At 36.6% G+C, this 21,343-nt stretch overlaps 1 protein-coding gene across 1 annotated transcript in view; it reads left to right on the top strand.

The window, feature by feature from the left end:
* The window catches only part of ephx2 (epoxide hydrolase 2, cytoplasmic), a 34,862-nt gene extending 13,725 nt beyond the window's left edge, over positions 1 to 21,137 (top strand). Inside the window, 10 exon segments of the mRNA XM_048190416.1 lie at positions 2,782 to 2,867; positions 2,975 to 2,990; positions 2,992 to 3,087; positions 7,200 to 7,274; positions 9,604 to 9,646; positions 9,930 to 10,032; positions 12,108 to 12,177; positions 13,633 to 13,713; positions 14,027 to 14,085; positions 19,923 to 21,137. Coding sequence (XP_048046373.1) covers positions 2,782 to 2,867; positions 2,975 to 2,990; positions 2,992 to 3,087; positions 7,200 to 7,274; positions 9,604 to 9,646; positions 9,930 to 10,032; positions 12,108 to 12,177; positions 13,633 to 13,713; positions 14,027 to 14,085; positions 19,923 to 20,007 — 714 coding nt within the window. The 3' untranslated portion in view covers positions 20,008 to 21,137.
* The last annotated feature ends 206 nt before the right edge of the window (positions 21,138 to 21,343 follow it).

The raw sequence follows: 21,343 nt of genomic DNA, 5'->3' as shown, positions 1-21,343 counted from the left end.
GCCTGTATGATAATGTTATCTGTCATTATTTACGTTGGTACTTCTGCTTGAGTGAATGTGTGAACACTTGTTAAAGTGGTGTTGCACATTATTCCAGAACTGAGATAGACAGAGATCTCAAACAAACAAGACACTTTTTTTCAAAATTTTGTCAGTTGGTTCACAATCTTTGCTGAACAGACGCTCTAGTGCAGATAGCACCTCATTTTCATTTGGTTAGGGAATAAAGCAAAAGTGTTTGTCCCTAACGGAACGCAAAGTGGTGCAACCGTTCAGTGAATTTGTCATGAAATGCATGCATTAGTTTTGCTGGTCTTTTCTGATTTTACTATTGATTATTTGAAGGAATATCAAATATCACTGCAGTTTGAATATTCCCTTTGAATGTGTTTTTCACTTGACCAGACTATATCAACATGTGTTAGATATGACGATGTGTGACTCTTTCAGCATGTTCTTTGTCAGTGACATGCAGTGAGACATTGTCCTGTAGGCCATATGAAGTACACTGATCACAGTGTCTTTGGTCACATTTGTCTTGAGGTGGTGGCCAAGGACTTTCAAAATATGATGGTTTATCATCTCTAACAGGAAATATGAGCGGTTGTGCTACGTGCTAGATCACTTATTATTATTGCAGTATTTTTGTCTAGACAGTTGCCCTATTCAGCTTTTGCACAGCCGCTGACATTGCAGACATTACAAGTATGTTTCGAAAAACATGAAATTGTTTGCTGCCCACACTGCTTGGCCAATGTCTTGTGGTTCTTTTGTTATGGTACACCATACAGTTTTTTGAAGAGTTTTTTGAAACTTTGTTATGATTCAGAAAGAACTGTATTACTGAATGCAGTGAACAAACCTGGAAAATACACTAGATAGTATGTAAACGCCCCTAAGTTCTATCTATAATGAAAAATGCAGACATGAGAAATGTGAATCTGTGTTTTTGATTCTATACTGGAATGTGACTGTGAGAGTAGCCTAAAAAAACCACTGGGCTAGTACTGCATCTTCAAGACTGTTTTGTTTTCTTGACTTGGTTTTAGAATTAGAATGATGAATATACAAAATTTTATATATATAGTTAATTCCGTGTCAAATCAACCAAATTTCGGAAACATCCCCAGCTCAAATTTTTGATTTTGTTAATATTTTCTCTGTAGAAAGACAAACATAAATAGTGATGAAAGCCAAAATATTAAATGTCACAGATGTATATTTACTGAGTAATACACTATTTTGTAGAGGGGGGTCGAAATGAACATTTTCAAAATCTGTTGACTTTAGCAGTCTTTGTTGCATTATATGCCAACAGTGACAGTTCAAAAATGGCAAAAACCACTTCTTGCATTTTTTGCCTCAAGTTTGCATGCGTGTAACTCAAGAAGTATTAAAGATATCTCAAAATCCTTTTAGATTCTGGTTCATAACCAACTGTCCTTTTGGTATCTTCATTTTAAAGGCCCTCGATGGTTCAGTGTCAGAGATATGGAGATCTTAATGCGGCTTCATGAGTAAATTTGGTCAATTGTACACATTCAGTGGTCAAAAAGCAAATGTGGGTCACTTTGCACACAGCTGATACTATTGAATTCAAAGAGGAATATCTGAAGAACAAATAATGTTGAAACTTGAAATGTATCTTGTGTTTTTCTATTAACTCAATTACATAGAACATATCTGTCTGAGTGCCATAATGATTCATTTTCCAACGTTTACATGCCTGTAACTCTAAAAGTATTCAAGATATCTTAATATCCTTCTAGGTTCTCATTCTTAATAAACTTTCCTTTTGAAATGTTCATTTTCAAGGCCCTATATAGTTCAGTCCTATAGATATGGGGATCTCAAAGCAGCTCCATGTTCAAATTGTTGAATTTTACCCATTTTCAGTGATCGAAAAACAAATGTGGTTCAGTTTGCTCACAGCTAATACTTATTGCATTAAGATATCTTTAATTCTTTTTGAGTTACAGGCATGCAAACTTGAGGCAAAAAACACAAGAAGTGCTTTTTGCCTTTTTTGAACTGTCACCGTTGGCATATAATGAAACAAAGATTGCTAAAGTTAACAGATTTTACTAATAGGACCTACCAATCTATGAGTAAAAATAGAATAATGATGCTGCCATCTTTCTAAAGTCATTTTTACACCCCTGTAAATTGGTTTCAAATGTCAGGTGAAAACTGTCATTTTGACCCCCCTCTACAAAATAGTGGATTACTCAGTAAATATATTCTATTGTTCCGAATATAAGACGGACAATATGGTAATTGAAAATAAGAGCTTAATTGAAAATAATAATGAAAGTACATGCACATGTTACAATGTAAAACGCCCAAATAGTCATAAAAATAGCTGTAACAAAAGTTTGTGTTTGGGGAAGGAGGCGGGAACCAGCAAACGTTCAATGTAACTTTAATCACCAAATAACAACGGGAACCGGTGAATGTTTGTTCAACATAAACTTTAATCCAAAAATAAACAAACAACAAAATGAAACACGAACAACTGCCACGAACAACTGCCACATATAATCCTGGTCCTCTCTTGTCCTTCACTGTCGTCACTCCTCCTTTTATCATTCTGGAGCTCCTCTGTGGGACTCAAGACTGGTGATGTTCATTATTGTGGCCCTGCTTGCCACAATAGCATATATTATTTCATAGTTTTATTTTGATTTTGAACTGGAATATGATTTATCCATGTCTTGAAATTCACCCAGTTTGATCATTATTACATAGAAGAGTTTATAATTTAGTCTTTCTGCTCCTCAGGGCATCCCTCAGGTCACTCTGGTGGGCCACGACTGGGGCGGTTCTCTGGTGTGGAACATGGCTCAGTATCATCCTGAGAGAGTGAGGTATTACATTTCAGGGAGAGAATCATTAACAAAAACAGTTAAAGAATATATAAATAGACAATCACACTTTTGCCTTCCCATGCTAATCACATTCTTTTGACATGCAGAGCCGTGGCGTCTCTTCAACACACCCCTTTTTCCTGTGGATCCAAAAACAAATCCAATGGAGAAACTCAAGGCAGTGCCGATCTTTGATTACCAGATATATTTTCAGAAGCCTGTGAGTAATATCATCATTTATTTATGTGATGTTCATTGATGCTAAGCAATAGGTTGTTTGCAATCACGTGGTTCTGGTGACGCGCAAAGTTCGGGTGGAGGGCAAGAAGTGAAAATTGGAAGAGATGGGGAAAAGTCTATACTGTGCTGGTTTAGAAAGGTATAAACAGAAAATCACAACATATGTTGGACGTGATCCTTATGTTATGAAGAGGAGTGATTTTTCTACTGAATTAAAAGACTTTCCTGCCATCGAGACGGACCTGTAGATATAGAGAATGTGAAGCTGCGGTTACGCCATGTTCACTTGTTTGTTTATATCGCTCTGCCTTTCTTCTAGTGACGTTAACGGCAGTATTTTGATTTTCTGTCGTGATTGTGAAAAATATCACCATTGTAGGTCATTTATGCTGAATCGAGAATTGCAATAAGGAACGCACATCATCGTTCAGGGAAAAAAATGTATACAAATAGTCTTTTCTACGTGTAAAAACACTAAGGGAAGCAGGTTGACGGGAAGACGCCGTATAGCAAATCTAATAATGTCACTGATTAAACCCACTCAATAGAGTGTTTTTGAAAGTTTTGTATTTTGTATTGGTTTAATAAGTAACATTACATTTGCGAGTATGACTCTCACTGGGCTGAATGAGTACAACTTGCAGCCACTTCAGACCTGTTCGCAAGCTTCTATTGGTTTGATTTTGGTTGTCATTTGTCGAAATAAATACAAAAATATACAGTGTGTGGGTGTCTGTCCGCTTAATGTGACCCTCCGATTCTTTACAAAGATAACATTGAAACTACAGTTAGATTTACACCCTTCCAACAAAGAAATGGATGGAAATGGGAACAACTTATGTCAGCTTGTTGAACATATTTTTTTATTTGGACATTTTCTACCATATGATGGCTGAAGCAGCAGCGCGTGACACTGTTCTCACGGTAACCAGATCAACATTGTGAACGTAATTCTACCAAACCTTTAGTGAAAACACCAAATGATCATACAATAGGATCAAATATCTTCTCTTCCCTGCAAACAATACCACGAAGAATGTGAATATTTAACCAAGTCAAACAAATAGGTAAGCAGGTGTCCATATTCATTTCAGTATCACGTCACGTGCAAACAACCTAATGACATCACGTGCAAACAACCTAATATATACTGATCAGGCATAACATTATGACCATTGACAGGTGAAGTAACACTGATTATCTCTTCATCACAGCACCTGTTAGTAATGGGATATATTAGGTAGCAAGTGAACATTTTGTCCTCAAAGTTGATGTGTTAGAAACAGGAAAAATAGGCGAGCGTATGTATTTGAGCGAGTTTGACAAGGGCCAAATTGTGATGGCTAGACGACTTGGTCAGAGCATCTCCAAAACTGCAGCTCTTATGGGGTGATCCTGGTCTGCAGTGGTCAGTATCTATCAAAGGGCGACAGGGTCATGGGTGGCCAAGGATCATTGATGCACGTGGGGAAGACATGGCACCAGGATGCACTATGGGAAGCCAGTGGAGGCAGTGTGATGCTTTGGGCAATGTTCTGCTGGGAAACCTTGGGTTCTGCCATCTAAGTGGATGTTACTTAGGAAGGTGGTCATAATGTTATGCCTGATCGTTGTAAATATACAGTGGGTACGGAAAGTATTCAGACCCCCTTAAATATTTCACTCTTTGTTATATTGCAGCCATTTGCTAAAATCATTTAAGTTCATTTTTTTCCTCATTAATGTACACACAGCACCCCATATTGACAGAAAAACACAGAATTGTTGACATTTTTGCAGATTTATTAAAAAAGAATAACTGAAATATCACATGGTCCTAAGTATTCAGACCCTTCTACTCAGTATTTAGTAGAAGCACCCTTTTGATCTAATACAGCCATGAGTCTTTTTGGGAAAGATGCAACAAGTTTTTCACACCTGGATTTGGGGATACTCTGCCATTCCTCCTTGCAGATCCTCTCCAGTTCTGTCAGGTTGGATGGTAAACGTTGGTGGACAGCCATTTTTAGGTCTCTCCAGAGATGCTCAATTGGGTTTAAGTCAGGGCTCTGGCTGGGCCATTCAAGAACGGTCACAGAGTTGTTGTGAAGCCACTCCTTCGTTATTTTAGCTGTGTGCTTAGGGTCATTGTCTTGTTGGAAGGTAAACCTTCGGCCCAGTCTGAGGTCCTGAGCACTCTGGAGAAGGTTTTCATCCAGGATATCCCTGTACTTGGCCGCATTCATCTTTCCCTCGATTGCAACCAGTTCGTCCTGTCCCTGCAGCTGAACCCCCCATCCCCCCCCCCCCACAGCATGATGCTGCCACCACCATGCTTCACTGTTGGGACTGTATTGGACAGGTGATGAGCAGTGCCTGGTTTTCTCCACACATACCGCTTAGAATTAAGGCCAAAAAGTTCTATCTTGGTCTCATTAGACCAGAGAATCTTATTCCTCACCATCTTGGAGTCCTTCAGGTGTTTTTTAGCAAAAACTCCATGCAGGCTTTCATGTGTCTTGCACTGAGGAGAGGCTTCCGTCGGGCCACTCTGCCATAAAGCCCCGACTGGTGGAGGGCTGCAGTGATGGTTGACTTTCAACAACTTTCTCCCATCTCCCGACTGCATCTCTGGAGCTCAGCCACAGTGATCTTTGGGTTCTTCTTTACCTCTCTCACCAAGGCTCTTCTCCCCCGATAGCTCAGTTTGGCCGGACGGCCAGCTCTAGGAAGGGTTCTGGTCATCCCAAACGTCTTCCATTTAAAGGTGGTACAGAGGATGTTTTCGTCGACTGAGTTTTTTAAATGAGCGCTTGAAATGATGCACATTTTACGACTAGCTAAAACATTCTGACTATGCTCAACATACAGCGATAGTTTCCTGCTCCTGAAGCAGATTTATATACTTTCACATGGAATTTGAACACCGACTGTAATCGCAGACTAAACGCAACTGGCTCTGACTGGACGCATTTGAGCGTGATCAGTCATAAGTATCAATTTACATTCATAATCGGCCTTACAATCGTTAAGCCGCGCACACACTTAGTGGATTCATTATGTCGGACTCACCTCATAATCTGCAGTTGTTACTCCTGTCTCCTGACAAAAACATTGCATGCGGCGCATGTAGTGTTGAAAGTTACTAGAGCGCGCAGCCGCGCGTCTCTCACAAGGAACGTCATGGCAGTGATTGACAAGCCAGAGGGCCAATCCGCGCACGTCTCTCACAATGGCAGTGATTGACAAGCCAGAGGGCCAATCGTTTACGCGATGATCACGTAAACGATTGGCTGATGTTTTTAAGGCCCTACCTCGTGCACGGATGATGTATATTAATAATATTCCTTTCAGTGCACCTAATAAATAGTATTTTATCACTTAGTAAAGACAGTTTCAAGGTAATATTGCAAAAATGTATAAAACAAAACATCCTCTTTACCACCTTTAAGGATTATGGAGGCCACTGTACTCTTAGGAACCTTAAGTGCAGCAGAAATTTTTTTGTAACCTTGTCCAGATCTGTGCCTTGCCACAATTCTGTCTCTGAGCTCTTCAGGCAGTTGCTTTGACCTCATGATTCTCATTTGCTCTGACATGCACTGTGAGCTGTAAGGTCTCATATAGACAGGTGTGTGGCTTTCCTAATCAAGTCCAATCAGTATAATCAAACACAGCTGGACTCAAATGAAGGTGTAAAACCATCTCAAGGATGATCAGAAGAAATGGACAGCACCTGAGTTAAATATATGAGTGTCACAGCAAAGGGTCTGAATACTTACAACCATGTGATATTTCAGTTTTTCTTTTTTAATAAATCTGCAAAAATGTCAACCATTCTGTGTTTTTCTGTCAATATGGGGTGCTGTGTGTACATTAATGAGAAAAAAAAGAACTTAAATGATTTTAGCAAATGGCTGCAATATAACAAAGAGTGAAAAATTTAAGGGGGTCTGAATACTTTCCGTACCCACTGTATAACATTAAGCTGTAACAAATGTATTGCTCATTGTTAGTTAATGCATTAACTAATGTTAACTATAGGGACCTTCCTGAAAAATTATACCATTTACATTTATTTGTACATATAAATATTCTTTTCTTTTGTATTAGGGTGTTGCAGAGGCTGAATTGGAGAAAAACCTTGAGCGAACCTTCAAACTTATGTTCTATGCAAGTACTGAGATAGTAAGTTTCAGAGTTTAATTTAACATTAATTCAGTTAGTTTCTTTAGAGTTTGATACAAAGCAGACAGTTCATAGTGATCATGTGTGTTAAGCTCTGATCAGGAAAAAACACCATAAAAGTGATTTGGTACATGCACTATATTCCTGTAAGCCTTATGATAGCATTGTCTGAGTATTTCTTTTCTGTGTGTGTGTTTGTGAAATGATCCTTTTATCAGGGGTTCTTGGCTCAAAAATAATGTTCTAGACATCTGTGTGTATTTATAAAGATAAGTCCCAGATTTCCCTATAATCATAATCTTGCCAGTATCTTAATAAGTGGTTAAAAAGAGCCATTATAGTTCATGTTACACTAGCAAACAAGAACCTTGTGCATGAGTAAAATTCATCCTTCATCTGTATCGACACGGTTATCCGTTTACATTTACATTGCTTATCGCCGGCATCAAAAAGCCAGCGCTGATGGAGATCAAAGAGTCGAGTCGTGCAGTTGGTGCTGAATGACCCAGCATCATAATGAGGGCCACTTAAAGGGCTCCCATCCGGGACTCTGATCCTGGACTAATGAATCACAAACGGCAGGCCGGCCATCACTCAGGCGCAGGTAGCCACACGCCGCATCTTAATGACTGCGTGGGCTGCAGTGTCAGGGCAGACAGGGATCTCTAGACACAATACCCTTCTGCTGCACGTCCCACCCATAAAATGAGGAAATCACTGTGGAGGAGGAGACACAAAGTGACTAAATGCATTCACATATCAATGATCAATGCCTTTTATCCAACAAGGAGACACTTTTTTATACTAAACATAAATTGTGAATGCCTTTTTATTTTTTATTTTCATTGGCAACATCAAGTATTACTATTTTTTGGTTGCTAAGTCTTTGTGAAATTTTGGTCTCTATATATGCAAGTTTTCTTTTTGCCCATATTATGGTCCACCATGTGACAATTGAAAGTCTGATCACTTAGAAAAGCAATAGCACAGGTTTCCTCAACCAGCTGCACATTTTAAGGTATCATTCATGTCCTTGTATGTATTGTGCATGTAGCATTTAAAAAAGAAAAGACTCTTAGTCTCTTAATGCAAAGGAAGGACTGTATGAAAAAATCCAGTACACTTCCAGTGAAGGAGGGACCCGAGTCATATTTAAAAACCGGAATATCATAGAGACTTGGGCAAACACCGTAGAAACCATATAGTAATGTGCTAAAAAACACCCAGAATCAGTGGTGTTATTGTAATCTAATACTATTAAAAATATAGTTAATTAAAATAAAGCTGCAATATTGAATTCAAAATATTAATAAATACTATAATAGTATAAAAATAATACTAAAATAACAATAGCAACCAGTGTTGGACAGGATTTTTATTGTATTATTGTAATATTCTTATTGAACTTAAAAAAATCACACTGAACGATTCATTCGTGAATTGAATCGATTGCATCTGTTCTCGAGTCAATAACTCAGTGAATCAAATGATCTGGTCAGAGCCAGTCTTCATTAACTGAATTCACAAGATTGAAGCCCTTGGTATACTTCGTTTTTTTATGCGTACGCTAGTGTCGAACGCACAGCCTTGGAAAGTATACTTCATTTGACTCGTACGCATACACAGGCATTCAGCACATGCGCAGTTTTGAGCAATCTCTCGTCACGAGTTACAACTCATGTAAGACTCATGCTAGAGTTGTACAAATGAGGGTACTTTTTTACCTCTGCTCTCGTCTATACAGGCTTCCATTGTCGCTGTAGCTTGCATGCGTTCCGATCTGTTCTGTTTATGCAGTATTCTTTGACTACCTTGTAAATTGACGCCCCCAGGACATGGTTGCCACCTTGTGGATGGACTAATTACTGCAGAAAAAAAAAACAATTAAATGCGCATGTGCGACGTGTGCGTACAAGTACGCGTAGTTACAAAAATCAGGCGGTGCGCATACAGTTCGTGCATACTCTTCTGATGACAAAATTGGCATCATGCGCACTGTACGATGATCCTCGTGTACGCGTAAAAAGTGAACTATACTTTGGGCTTCACTCAAAATGAAGCCAAGAACGGGAGGTCCTCAGAGCTTGAGTGTGTGTGACTGATGCGAAAAGTAAGAAATAAGTTAAGGGCGAGCTGTTTAGGCCTGTTGCCTGGAATGCTTGAATTTGCACATGTCCAAATTTGTGTATTACCATCTGAACGGGGTAACGTTTTAGATAAAAACTAAAAATAACGTTAAAGGTAGGGTAAGCAATGTTTTTCATAAACACTTTTTGTTATACTGGTTGAAAGGCATCCACCTGCAATATCTTCTCTTTAAATTCTGCAGGATGCATTTCCAAAGTTAAGCACTGCTGGAGTCTGCCAGAGAGGTAAGAAAGTACATCAAATTGTGACTAACATATGGAATTTGTATTAGTTGATGAACAATGGAGAGTGATTGGCAGCATCATTAGCTTCAGCAATTAAAATGACTTCTGTTATTCAGTCTGAATAATACTGCTTCTGATTTGGTTTAATGTTTTTGTATTGAGAAATGAATACAAGTTTGATTCGTGGTGCACTCGAGAAGAACTGTGCACCGAACCTCACAAGCCTGCATGAATGCACTGACCTTATCGTTGTGTTTTCCTTGTCTGCTCCTTTGTTTATCAGGTGGATTGTTTGTGGGGTCGCCCGATGATCCGCCCCGCAGTGCTATTCTGAGCGAGTCTGCTCTCCAGTACTACGTTCAGCAGTACACCAAGAGCGGCTTCAGGTACACTGAGAAAATAGGCTCCGAAATGGGTATTTTTGTGTGTGTGTTCTTTTGCCAACATGATTTACTAACAGAACTGGGTAGATTACTTATGAATTGTAATCAGTTACTGATTACAAATTACATGACAAAATTTGTAATCAGTAATATAATCTCTTAGATTACACATTTTTGGTAACGTAATCTGACTACTTTTGGATTACATTTAGATTACTTTTGTGCTAACCCTTATTTGATGTCACATATATTAGATAATCTTGTACTATTTTGACAGATAAATATATTCCAAAAAATATATTCTATTCACCAACAAGAGCCTCAACAGATTCTTTTTAAAGTGCAATGTATGGACAGTTAATACTTCAAAATACTAACACTATTGTACCTGTTAGTGTTTGCTGATAGTAACACTGAAAACAAATTCACATCTTATGATTTTAAAACATATTTACTTAAAATTAAGTAAATTTAGAAAGCAGCAACATTACGAAAACAAATATTGAAAAACATGAAATTCACAGCAATATCACAGCTACATCAAATATTTCATCTAAAAACACTAGAAGTGCATATGACAGTATCAATGAAAAACGTCCGATGCCGTGGACAGCAAATTAATCCTTGGTAGGCAGAGTTTACACTGAACATGAACTTCCATCTCTTTCTTTAAAAATGAAATGATGTCTGTACATCCAGTGGTTCAAGGCTGTGTTCACCTCCATTTTCCATCATTTCTTGTTGTTGCTGATTTCCAAGTACAGGTCTCTGCAGGACAGTAATAGGAGTTACCAAAATCAGTGGGCGAAGCCATAAACAGAGGGGCATTTTTGAGAGCGTAACCTGATTTGCCCATGTCAGAGTGTGGGTATGGTTTAGGGGTGGGGTCGGGTGAAGGGGATCATTTTCATTGCATGATTTATAAACACCCACCAATTTGAAAACTTGAAGAATCACGACCTGTATATAAGCAGCAGGTTTATTATGAAAAAATAGAAATGTTAAAAAAATGAAAAATTAGGAGAATCAATGAACTGTGAACAACTTACTGCCATTGTGTAAATAATATGTAATCATGTAATCCATAAAAAAGAAATTGTAGTCTGATTATGAGTATTTTAAAAAGTAGTTTACTCTAATTACAAGTACTTGATTTTTGGAATCTGATTACGTAATCCAGATTACATGAAATCCGTTACTACCCTGCTCTGTTTACTAAAGTAGGACATGTTGGTCCTGGAACAACCCTTACCAAGCTATCATTTCCATCTGATTTTAAGTGGCAGTTATTGTTGAGGGTTGTGGTTATGACTGATATCAATGGTCCAATAAAGGATATTGCTTAAGGCTGTTGGATATTTCTATTCGTGAACTAGCTGATTCTCTTCAGTTTACCAGTATAATCTGGGGTTATGACTCTATAAATTCAATTAAACCATCAAAATAAGAGGACTTTTTTTTTTTTTTTTTTTTAATTTTTTAAATGTTTTAAATATGAAGAAAAAACAAAACACTAAAACTTGGTTAAGGTATTTATCAGACAAAATTATTTGGCAAAAACTACAAACTACAGCTACAGGTTTTATTATACTATGCAAAAAATGCATAGAAAAACAAAAAGCTCATAGGAAAAAGCATACATTGACTACAACAAAATCAGTTTTTTTTTTTTCATGTGTTTCATAAATTCCTTGTATGACAGCCTACACAATGTTTACAAAATCTTGACAATGACAATTTGTTAATATTTAAACATATTTTATCTATCTATCTATCTATCTATCTATCTATCTATGTGAAGTTTTTTTTTTTTTTTGTATTTCTGAATGTGTTACAGCAAATCTAAATATGTGCAGATGAGATTTCAGATGTTGAATTTCAGCTTTTTCCACAAAAGAGGTTAATTTATTTATATTTTTAGTACTAAGAAGAAGAAAGGAAATCATATAGGTTTGGAAAGACAGAATTTTTATTTCTATCTGTGAACTAAACCTTTAAATTTCAGGCACTGATAATATATGCATGCTCATGCACATGGTGGATGACATGTTGTCACTGAGGTTCTTGTTTTGTCCCAGGGGTCCTCTGAACTGGTACCGTAACGGGGAGAAGAACTGGCATTGGATGAGTTCCAGGCCAAGGGCCAAGGCAAGTGTCCTCATCGTGCTCCAGCTCTCTGCCAGCAAACCAGATCTCTGACACCATCACTGTCAGAAACACCTCAGTGCCCCTTATTCCAGCAAATCCACGGCACATCTACTGCAATCATGTGGTCTGAGTGGAGCAGATGGTGTCTGTTCCCTTTGCCCCAACATCTGCTCCTCCATGACTTGAGCTCAAGTGTTTTAACTCTGGCTGCATCACTCATAAATGTGTCTTTATTAGGGAGGGAAATCAACAACTGGTTCTTCCTCAATTTTTTTTTTTCTTTTTCATTTTTTAAAAACACCAATGCAAATTGATTGATGCTGTTAAAGCTGCTGTAGGTAACTTGTAAAAAAATATTTTTTTACATATTTGTTAAACCTGACATTATGTCCTGACAGTAGAATGTGAGACAGATAATCTGTGAAAAAATCAAGCTCCTCTAGCTCCTCCGAGTGGTCCTATTGCCATTTGCAGAAATACACCGCTCCCGGTAAGAAACAACCAATCAGAGCCAGGAGGAGTGTCTTAGCAGTGTCAATCAATCAAGCTCGCGTGCGCGCTGATCACACCCCTCTCATGCACAGCGCCAGCGCATACAGGCTTCAAGATTACCGGTGTGCCGCAGCTTTGCTTATGGCGAAATAAAACGATGTTATATGCAAAGGACCACCCTGAAATCTACAAGAAACCATGCCATACATAATTTGTCAGTCCTGTTTTGAAATGATCTTAGTTGTGTAGTTCTTAAAAAATTAAACAAATCAAGCAGGGATAGCTCCCTCCACCTCGGAAAAGCCACTCCGATATTTACCCTCGTTTTATTTCGGGCTCTATCTAATTCTTTCTTTTTGGCTTTTTTATCATCGTCATCTGTCTTTTTCCGTTTACCCGTCTTTATTTTATGAGCAGATGCCACTCGAGGAATTGGCAGTTTGGATTGTTTTTCTGCCATAAGCAAAGCTGCGGCACACCGGTAATCTTGAAGCCTGTATGCGCTGGCGCTGTGCATAGGAGGGGTGAGATCAGCGCGCACGCGAGCTTGATTGATTGACACTGCTAAGACACTCCTCCTGGCTCTGATTGGTTGTATCTTACCGGGAGCGGTGTATTTCTGCAAATGGCAATAGGACCACTGGGAGGAGCCAGAGGAGCTTGATTTTTTCACAGATTATCTGTCTCATATTCTACTGTCAGGACATAATGACAGGTTTAACAAATATGTAAAAAAAATTTTTTACAAAAGTTACCTACAGCAGCTTTAAATGTTGTTTCATTCAGTGAAACTTGATATATCTTAAGAAATTCTTATGAAGTTGTGATATTACTTAAGCATATATATCTAAAATGTATTTATTTGTGAAATTGGTGCATTGTCTTTCATTCAGTTTCTTAAGACTGTCAAATCTGATTTGGTTAGTAGAAGGTACGTCATTTAAAATGCTTTTGCCATCACAGATCATGATGCCAGCATTAATGGTGACTGCAGGAAAGGACCCTGTTCTTCTGCCAGTCTTTGCCACAGGCATGGAGAAGCTGGTGAGACGGCTTTTGTTATTCTTTCATTATGTTAATTCTGCGTTCACATCATGTAGAAATTACCATAATCACAGCTTGGAGATTTTTTTACACTGAGGTGTTGATGTCTGCAGACTCACAAATTATTAGCATCTAAGGCAAGTGTAGAATTACTAGACAAAGACATGAATTGTGGTAATTCAGACATTTTGCATAAACGCAGTATGAGATTGCATGTGCGATGTCATTCATGTGTGATGTCATTCATGTGTGATGTCATTCATGTTTGATGTCATTCAGCTAATCTGGTGTCTTGTATGTTTTCTCTCTGAAGGTCCCCAACCTCGCCAGAGGCCACATTGAGGAGTGTGGACACTGGACTCAGATGGAGAGGTAAGGGTCACTGTAAACTTCTAGAAATGTTTGTGCCTCTGTTTTCCCACAAAAAAAATGTAACTTCCTAGAGGAAGTCATTCCTGTCATTGAAGAACTGTCTTTTATTAGTTAAAGAGATTTTACAAAAGACTAACAGGATGGAAAGTGATATTGAGAACTCCATTGATTGCCGGTTAAAACAATATTCCCAAGAATATGTTTTCTTTTATTTGATGAAAGAAAGAAAAAAAACATTTGGAATATCTTAGTAAAATGCAGGTTTTTAGAAGTTTATTTTAAACGTAGCACCGCTTAAACCAAAGTAGTGCAATGATTAAATATTCACTCTTATGATTACTTAACTGTGATTTGCATCTTTTTAAATTGACTTTATTTTATCCACCATACGAAGGGATTAAATATGATGGAGACATGAAAATGTAGTGCATAACAAAAATGACTTATTAGAGATGTATTGATATTAAATAATCAAACAGTCATATAGCCACAAGCTACATGCATGGACGGCTCTAAAATTACATGCTGCTTAAATGTCAGCAAGGGATCAGGAATACTTGGTTTCCAGTAAATTGGAGAGAGAGAAAAAAAATTGACTGTCTGACCTTTAGTACTTTAGTTCTCACTTGTGTAATGATTAATAGAATGTAATAGGTTAATACAATGTCAGATTAGGTTAGCTGGCTCACATGGGTGATGCATGTTTGAATCTTACATTTTCTGAAATGTTCATCCTTCTTGTCCACATCATTTCTTGTTGTAACACAGCACTGTTTTACTTGGTCAAAACAATCATACTAATAATACGTTTGAGTGTGTCGAATGCTAAGTTATAACGTTACTCTGTGCGTTCACTCAGTGACTGCTATGAGACACTTGTTGCACACTGCATTAAGCTAGATCGATATTAGAATAAAATATACATAAAAGCTGGATGACTTGTGCTGATTATGCTATGTTAGCCAACCTGACACAACAGCACTGTCTCTGAGGTAGTGTTTCCATGGTTTCTACAGAGATCAAGGGTAACGCGGATAACTGATAGGTGACGCAACCGTTACACTGGTTAAAATAGCTGATTTCTCTAGATTTAAACATTGTTGAAAACATTTGGGATAATGTAAGTACATAAGTCAACAAAATATATAACACTGTTCTAGTGGCTTTTGGATATTTTAGTCCAAAAATCTTACATATTGTGCCTTTAAGCAATATCACACCTAGCAATGAGTGCAATATCACACGAGTGCTGTTTTTTTTTCCGATTAGCACAAGTGGAAATGCGATACTGATTTTTATACAACAGTTCAATAATATGTTAATATTGTGTTATGTTTTAGACACAATATTGTGTTTTTGTTACCAGAAAGATTGTGTGTCTCCGAGCAACACAGCGTTTTTTTTTTTTTTTTTTTTTGAATGAATGAATGAATTCTAGTTTTGAACAAATCAGGTGAACCAATGATTCAGTGGCCTATTCATAAAGCATTCAACTGTTTAAATGAATCAAATTAATGTATGACTAAATTACTTTTTTATTTAGAGCATTATTTCATATTAAAAAAACAAAACAAAACAGTTTTATATTAAATATAAATAAAAACCCCAATAAAGGTGTAGTTCACCCAAAAATGAAAATTCTGTCATTTACTCACCCTTATGGCCTCCACGGCAAATGTTATGTGTAAAAAAATCTATGCTGAGTCAAATATAATATTTCTTTCTCAAGCTACTTTTTGTAATGTTATCTTTTGGGGGTAATTTCTCAGCCAAATTTGATGTGTGATTAATTTGCAATTTAATAACGTTAATTTATCATCACATTGTATAATTAATTGGTAACACTTTATTTTACAGTGTCCTTGTTACATATGTTACATATTTAACAAGGACACTGTAAAATTAATTATGCATAATTACATGCAAATAACCCTCAACCAAACCCTAATCCTACCCTAAACCTATAGTAAGTACAAGTTATTAATTAATATTACTCAGTACTTAAATATATAATTTCACTGTAAAAATGACACCTTAAAATAAAGTGTAACCAATTCATTTTTATATATTACATTTTTAATATATTAATATTTTATTATATATTAAAATAAAACATATATATATATATATATATATAAAAAAAATATATATATATATATATATATATATATTAGTATTTGTAAATTAAAAAATCTATCCTTTTTTTGTGGATGAAATATGACCAAGACATGTTTTTGTCATGTTAAAATTCTGGAAATGTACATCAGCAACATGTTCAGGATGCTTGTGTCAAAAGACTATTATTTTCTGGCAGACTATTATTCATTGTCATTTTTAAGCCTTTTAGAGCTTCTTTTGTTTGGCGTTACACCAGCCCTGAGCATGTTAGACTACTAAAATGAAAGGAGTCAATCACCGGGTAGCACACTTTACACTTTACCATTCAGTGTTTCTTACAGAGGAGAGTGTTTACCATCAGGACTGGTGTAGACATTTGGTTTTAAATGAAGGATAGATCGAATACAGGTTTTCCATCATTGAAAAGGGTCAGGCCAGGTTTAAATTGTACAACACCATCATCTCGGTCAACCAACCAATCACGTAAAGCACAGTAACGTGACACTGATGGACACATCCAGCTCACTCCAAGGTTGAATGACCACATAGAGAAAAACGTTCATCATTAAAGGTACAAACCCAAAACCACTAGAACTCCCATCTAATAATGTAGGATGAATCTCACAAACCCATTCCAGGTCTCATTTCACACCATAATCAACAGAAAGAAACTGCTGCATATTATAGGCTTTTACAGTAAGGGGCGTCAGTAGAGGAATTTTAATGTTAAGTTTTTAAATAGCTGACCTGTTTCCAATGCTTTTCCATTAACTCGTTTATTGTGAAACTGCTTTTCTAAAAATGAGCCATGTGATGGTCGAAGTGTGAAATGTAACTTGCATGCCTTTTAAAGTGTGAAAAATGGCTGGCACTGTTGGACGTTGTTGTCAGATATATACGTCAAAAATGGAAACCAAACCCAACTGATGCGTATCTAACACCACCAACTGCTCTTTCCATTCAAGTCATGGTGTGTGTAAAAGCTTTATTCAGTTAAACCAGGCTGTTTCAGATAGATCTATCAGATTTTGTTGGTTTGTATATGCGTGTCTTCTGTTTTTCGCAAAAACAATTTTAGTCACATATACTTGACTTGGAAAAACTTGCCACCACAATCCCTAGAGTGTCATCGCATTGCAAAAACTGATACAAAAGTATTTTTGTTGTTTCCCTTGCAAATATCTAAACATTATTAAATCAAGATAACATAGAAGTAAAATCACATAAGATATGAAGTCTTGTTTTCTGAAAAAAAAGTATCAATAATAAGTTTATGCTTAAAACAGGAAGAAAAATTCTTAGAAAAATTAATTTAAAAGGTTTATTTCTCTTACGTTTCTTATAGGTTTTGTTCTTTGTTTGTAAGCTCACTTAATTTTGATAACATTTTTTGTAGTTGTTGATTTAAGAATGTTTAGATATTTGTACTGGAAATATAAGCTCCCCCATAACAAATCCCAATTTAACCCCTGGTTATAACCCAGTTGTTGTAAGTGCTATAATACGTACATATAGTATGTACATGCGGAGCAGGACTGTAAAACAAAGTGCTACAAAATTATTTTTGCTGTGTGAATCTGTCTTCTCAAACATAATGGTAATGTTGTGGTTGGTAATGTGCATCTAATTACCCTTCCTACTATCAGAGCAGAGCGTGATTTAACCGTCCTCTCCACACTGACCCGAGGGCTCCGTAAGTCGACCCCTACAGCCGTAAATTATTTTAACATCTCTTGACCCGTCCACCTCCATCAACCTCTCCACCCTCCACCGAACTTCAGCAATCAATTGATGAACACTGACGTTCTGAAGCTGTAAGAAAACGCCTTGCTTCATTTTCAAAACAGGACATGTGATTTGACCCCGTGACCCTATAAGACAATGACACCCGTATTAAGTGAAGAAGATTTTTATGTGTCTCTGAACTTACACACCGGGTCAGAGTGGGGGTTTTCTCTTGTGGAGCTGGTGTGTGGTTACTGTCTTTTACTATAAGATCAGAAATGTGCTCACTGAGGTTTCATAAATGTGTTGAGATTTAAATAAAAGTGTTAGCTTTTTTTTAAAAAACACTAAAAGTAAATATTAATGTTCAGTGTGCGCTAACCCGGTAAAGCCTGACATATAAAAAGATAGTCAGAAAAATAAAAAATAAAACATAAAAAAATTAAATTGAAAAGTTAATTGAACCTTTAGACACAAAAAACTTTGCATATATGTTTTTTGTTGATACATCAGGCTTTAATTGCCAATATAATATGATATAAAACAATATGGAGCTCATAGTTGTGTAAAAAACATTGTTTTATTTTCAGAGGCCCAAACTGAGCAAAAATATGCAATTTAGTGCAGATGCTGATATTTATATGGCCAAAAAGTAAAATGAACTTCTGATAGGATGTAATGTAAATCAATGAGGTCTTTATAACAGCATAACAGACTACATATACATGCATAAAAATATCATCTGTCATATACACTGCCCTCCAAAAGTTTGGAAACGCCCTAGAAAAGTGGGGTTCTTGGACAATGTTATGGCATGAATCCTTTTTAATTTGTGATAATTTTGCACTGATAAGGGACAACACAAAATACGAAAACATATTTTATTAAATAAACCGTTTATACATAGAAAAAAACTTAAATTTTCGATTCATCAAAATATCCACCATTAGCAGCTATCTGACCTAAACTGGGTTCTAATTGGTTCATTGTATTCTAAACTTAATTGACAATCAATTGTTGAAGCTATTAAGGTGTGCTGACCCAAAACTCTTTTACAAACCTTGGCCAAGTTTAAACCAGTAACCAGGCATCACAGCTGGCAAAGGGGCATGTCTGACTTTGACATATATTGCCATTATTATGTAATCAAAATGAAAATTATTATTGCTGGTCTTCAATGATAATGTCAAGTTACTTTAATGTATTTGCACCAAAAAATGATAAGGATTTATGCTGAAACCACACTTTGCCAGGGGTGTTTCCAAACTTTTGGAGGGCAGTTTATCTCCTAATAATGTCATAGTAAGATTATATTTAAATGCGTAGTTTTATGATCAATGCTATAGTTTTAAAACATATAATGCAATACAATATAATGATGATTGAGAGATGAACAAATAAACCTTCCTCAAAAGCCTGATATATCTGATACATTTTTAAAATGATTTTTCTGAATAATGATTTGATAATCAAGTAAATGTAAGTTGCTTTAGTCCAGTAATAGTTTGCCTTGAAATATTACTAGCAATACAAAAAGAGTTCTTCTGTTTACTTAATAAAAAATAGTAAAATTTCACAGCAAAAAAACAAAAAACGTGTGAACCATGAGCTGAAGGTGGACGTTTTTACACGTTTTACCAAAAGGTCCTTTTACTTGCTAAAAAATCAGACAACATAATATAAAGCATGTAGTAGACTGAGTATGCATATTTCACCTTTTCTACAAACATCATACATATTGTGTGAGCAGCATCTGTCACTATGGCATTGGTTATTCACAGTTTGGTTTATCAAAGTTTGGATTATGTTGATCATTCAAAGGCCTTAGATATTTATGTAACAAATATAACACAGTAGGCTTTCTAGGGTTAATGATTTAAGCCTTAGCATGAGCCATAGTAATAGAAAGATCACTAATTATTTTAATGCCATAGTCATTTCTGGTTCTATCACATGATCAGATTAGTCAAATCTCTTCACTTTTCTCTCTTCAGGCCTGCAGAGCTCAATAAAATCCTCATCTCCTGGCTGAAGGAAACACACCAGAAAGCCTCTATCCCTGTTCATCCCAAGTTATGAGACGATGGTCTTGATTTAACTATGCGCGGGTGAATGAACCCGCTCAGCTGAAGTGGCGCAAATGTCCAGGCTTGCTGATTGCATAATAATTGCCCATTGTCATTTCAGTGAATTTCAGTAGTCCTCTGCTTTACATATGAAGTCTTTTGTAATACGCTGCACTAATGAAGATTTAAGGCTGTTTATTAAGGCTAACAGGCTGTGCAAATATTTTCACTTGCGCATATTTGGTGCTTTGTACAAATATCACACTTTTGTATGAACAGCATCTGTCACTATTTGCACCGAGACTAAACAAGATGCTATTTATATTTGGTGCAAACAGTATCTGCCACCTTTTTTTTTTTTTTTTGCACTTAGTATAAATAACCTCTGCCTTTTTTTAATGTAATTTTGATGAAAATCACATTTTATTATGAATTGTTTTTATTTACAGCTTTGCAAGAGAAAACCAATAAATAATCCTTTGCTTTGTTAAAAAAAAAAAAAAAAAAGAATCAATAATGCTTTCTACAAAAATCATCAATAGTATTAGGCTTGCTACAAACATATTGATATTGGTGACTGATATCGACCAGGCCAATTACTGTAATTGGCCATTTTTTGATTAGCAACATCAGCAATGTAATTTAATAATTGAATCGAACAGAACTGTGCTGGTTGGCTGTTTAACAGAAGTGGTCATTTCTGCGTAGTGTCAGTTCTAGAAACTAATGTCAGTGATATATCACACTTTTTTTCTTTTTTTTTATGTGTGTGTACGTTGCGTGAAATAGTGGCTGCAGGTATGACGTCAGAACCCAGAAGACTAATTCGCCACTGGTTCTATGGGGTTTTACAATGGGCTTTTTCAATTTATGAGTAAAATAAAGCCTGTGGTAAACCTAACTTGACTATACTTTAATATTTTGTTCTACAACGTAAATTACATGCACCCATAGTGAAAATGTGAATTTTGAAGCAGTTATGTTCATTTTTGAAAATGTATGTTTTTAATAAGTAACTAGATAAGACTGCTTGTGGTGTGAGTGTGTGCAGTGTACGCTGTAGAACAAGCAGACTAAGACTCTTAGTCAATAATAGTCTGATTTCCACCTTTCAGTTATGAATAAACCTGAACTCTTAAAGCGTCCTCTCTTAACTAGTCTGGTTAAAGGAGTGGCGCTGTCATTTCCTGAGGCGGAGCTGTGATTACAGTCACTGTGTCTCGTCCTTTAAGAACAGCAGCAGCTCTCTTTGTTAAAGCAGACTGATTGCCTTGACCTGAGATTGCCGTCTTATAATGGAGTGTAGAGAGGAAGGCAGAGCGGCACTAGAACTGCTGCGACAGCTTCAT

The sequence above is a fragment of the Megalobrama amblycephala genome, linkage group LG5 (assembly GCF_018812025.1).
Source record: "Megalobrama amblycephala isolate DHTTF-2021 linkage group LG5, ASM1881202v1, whole genome shotgun sequence".
In the NCBI taxonomy this organism is placed as follows: domain Eukaryota; kingdom Metazoa; phylum Chordata; class Actinopteri; order Cypriniformes; family Xenocyprididae; genus Megalobrama; species Megalobrama amblycephala.
Note: the sequence above shows the minus strand (reverse complement) of the source record. Positions and strands in the feature narration are given on the sequence as shown.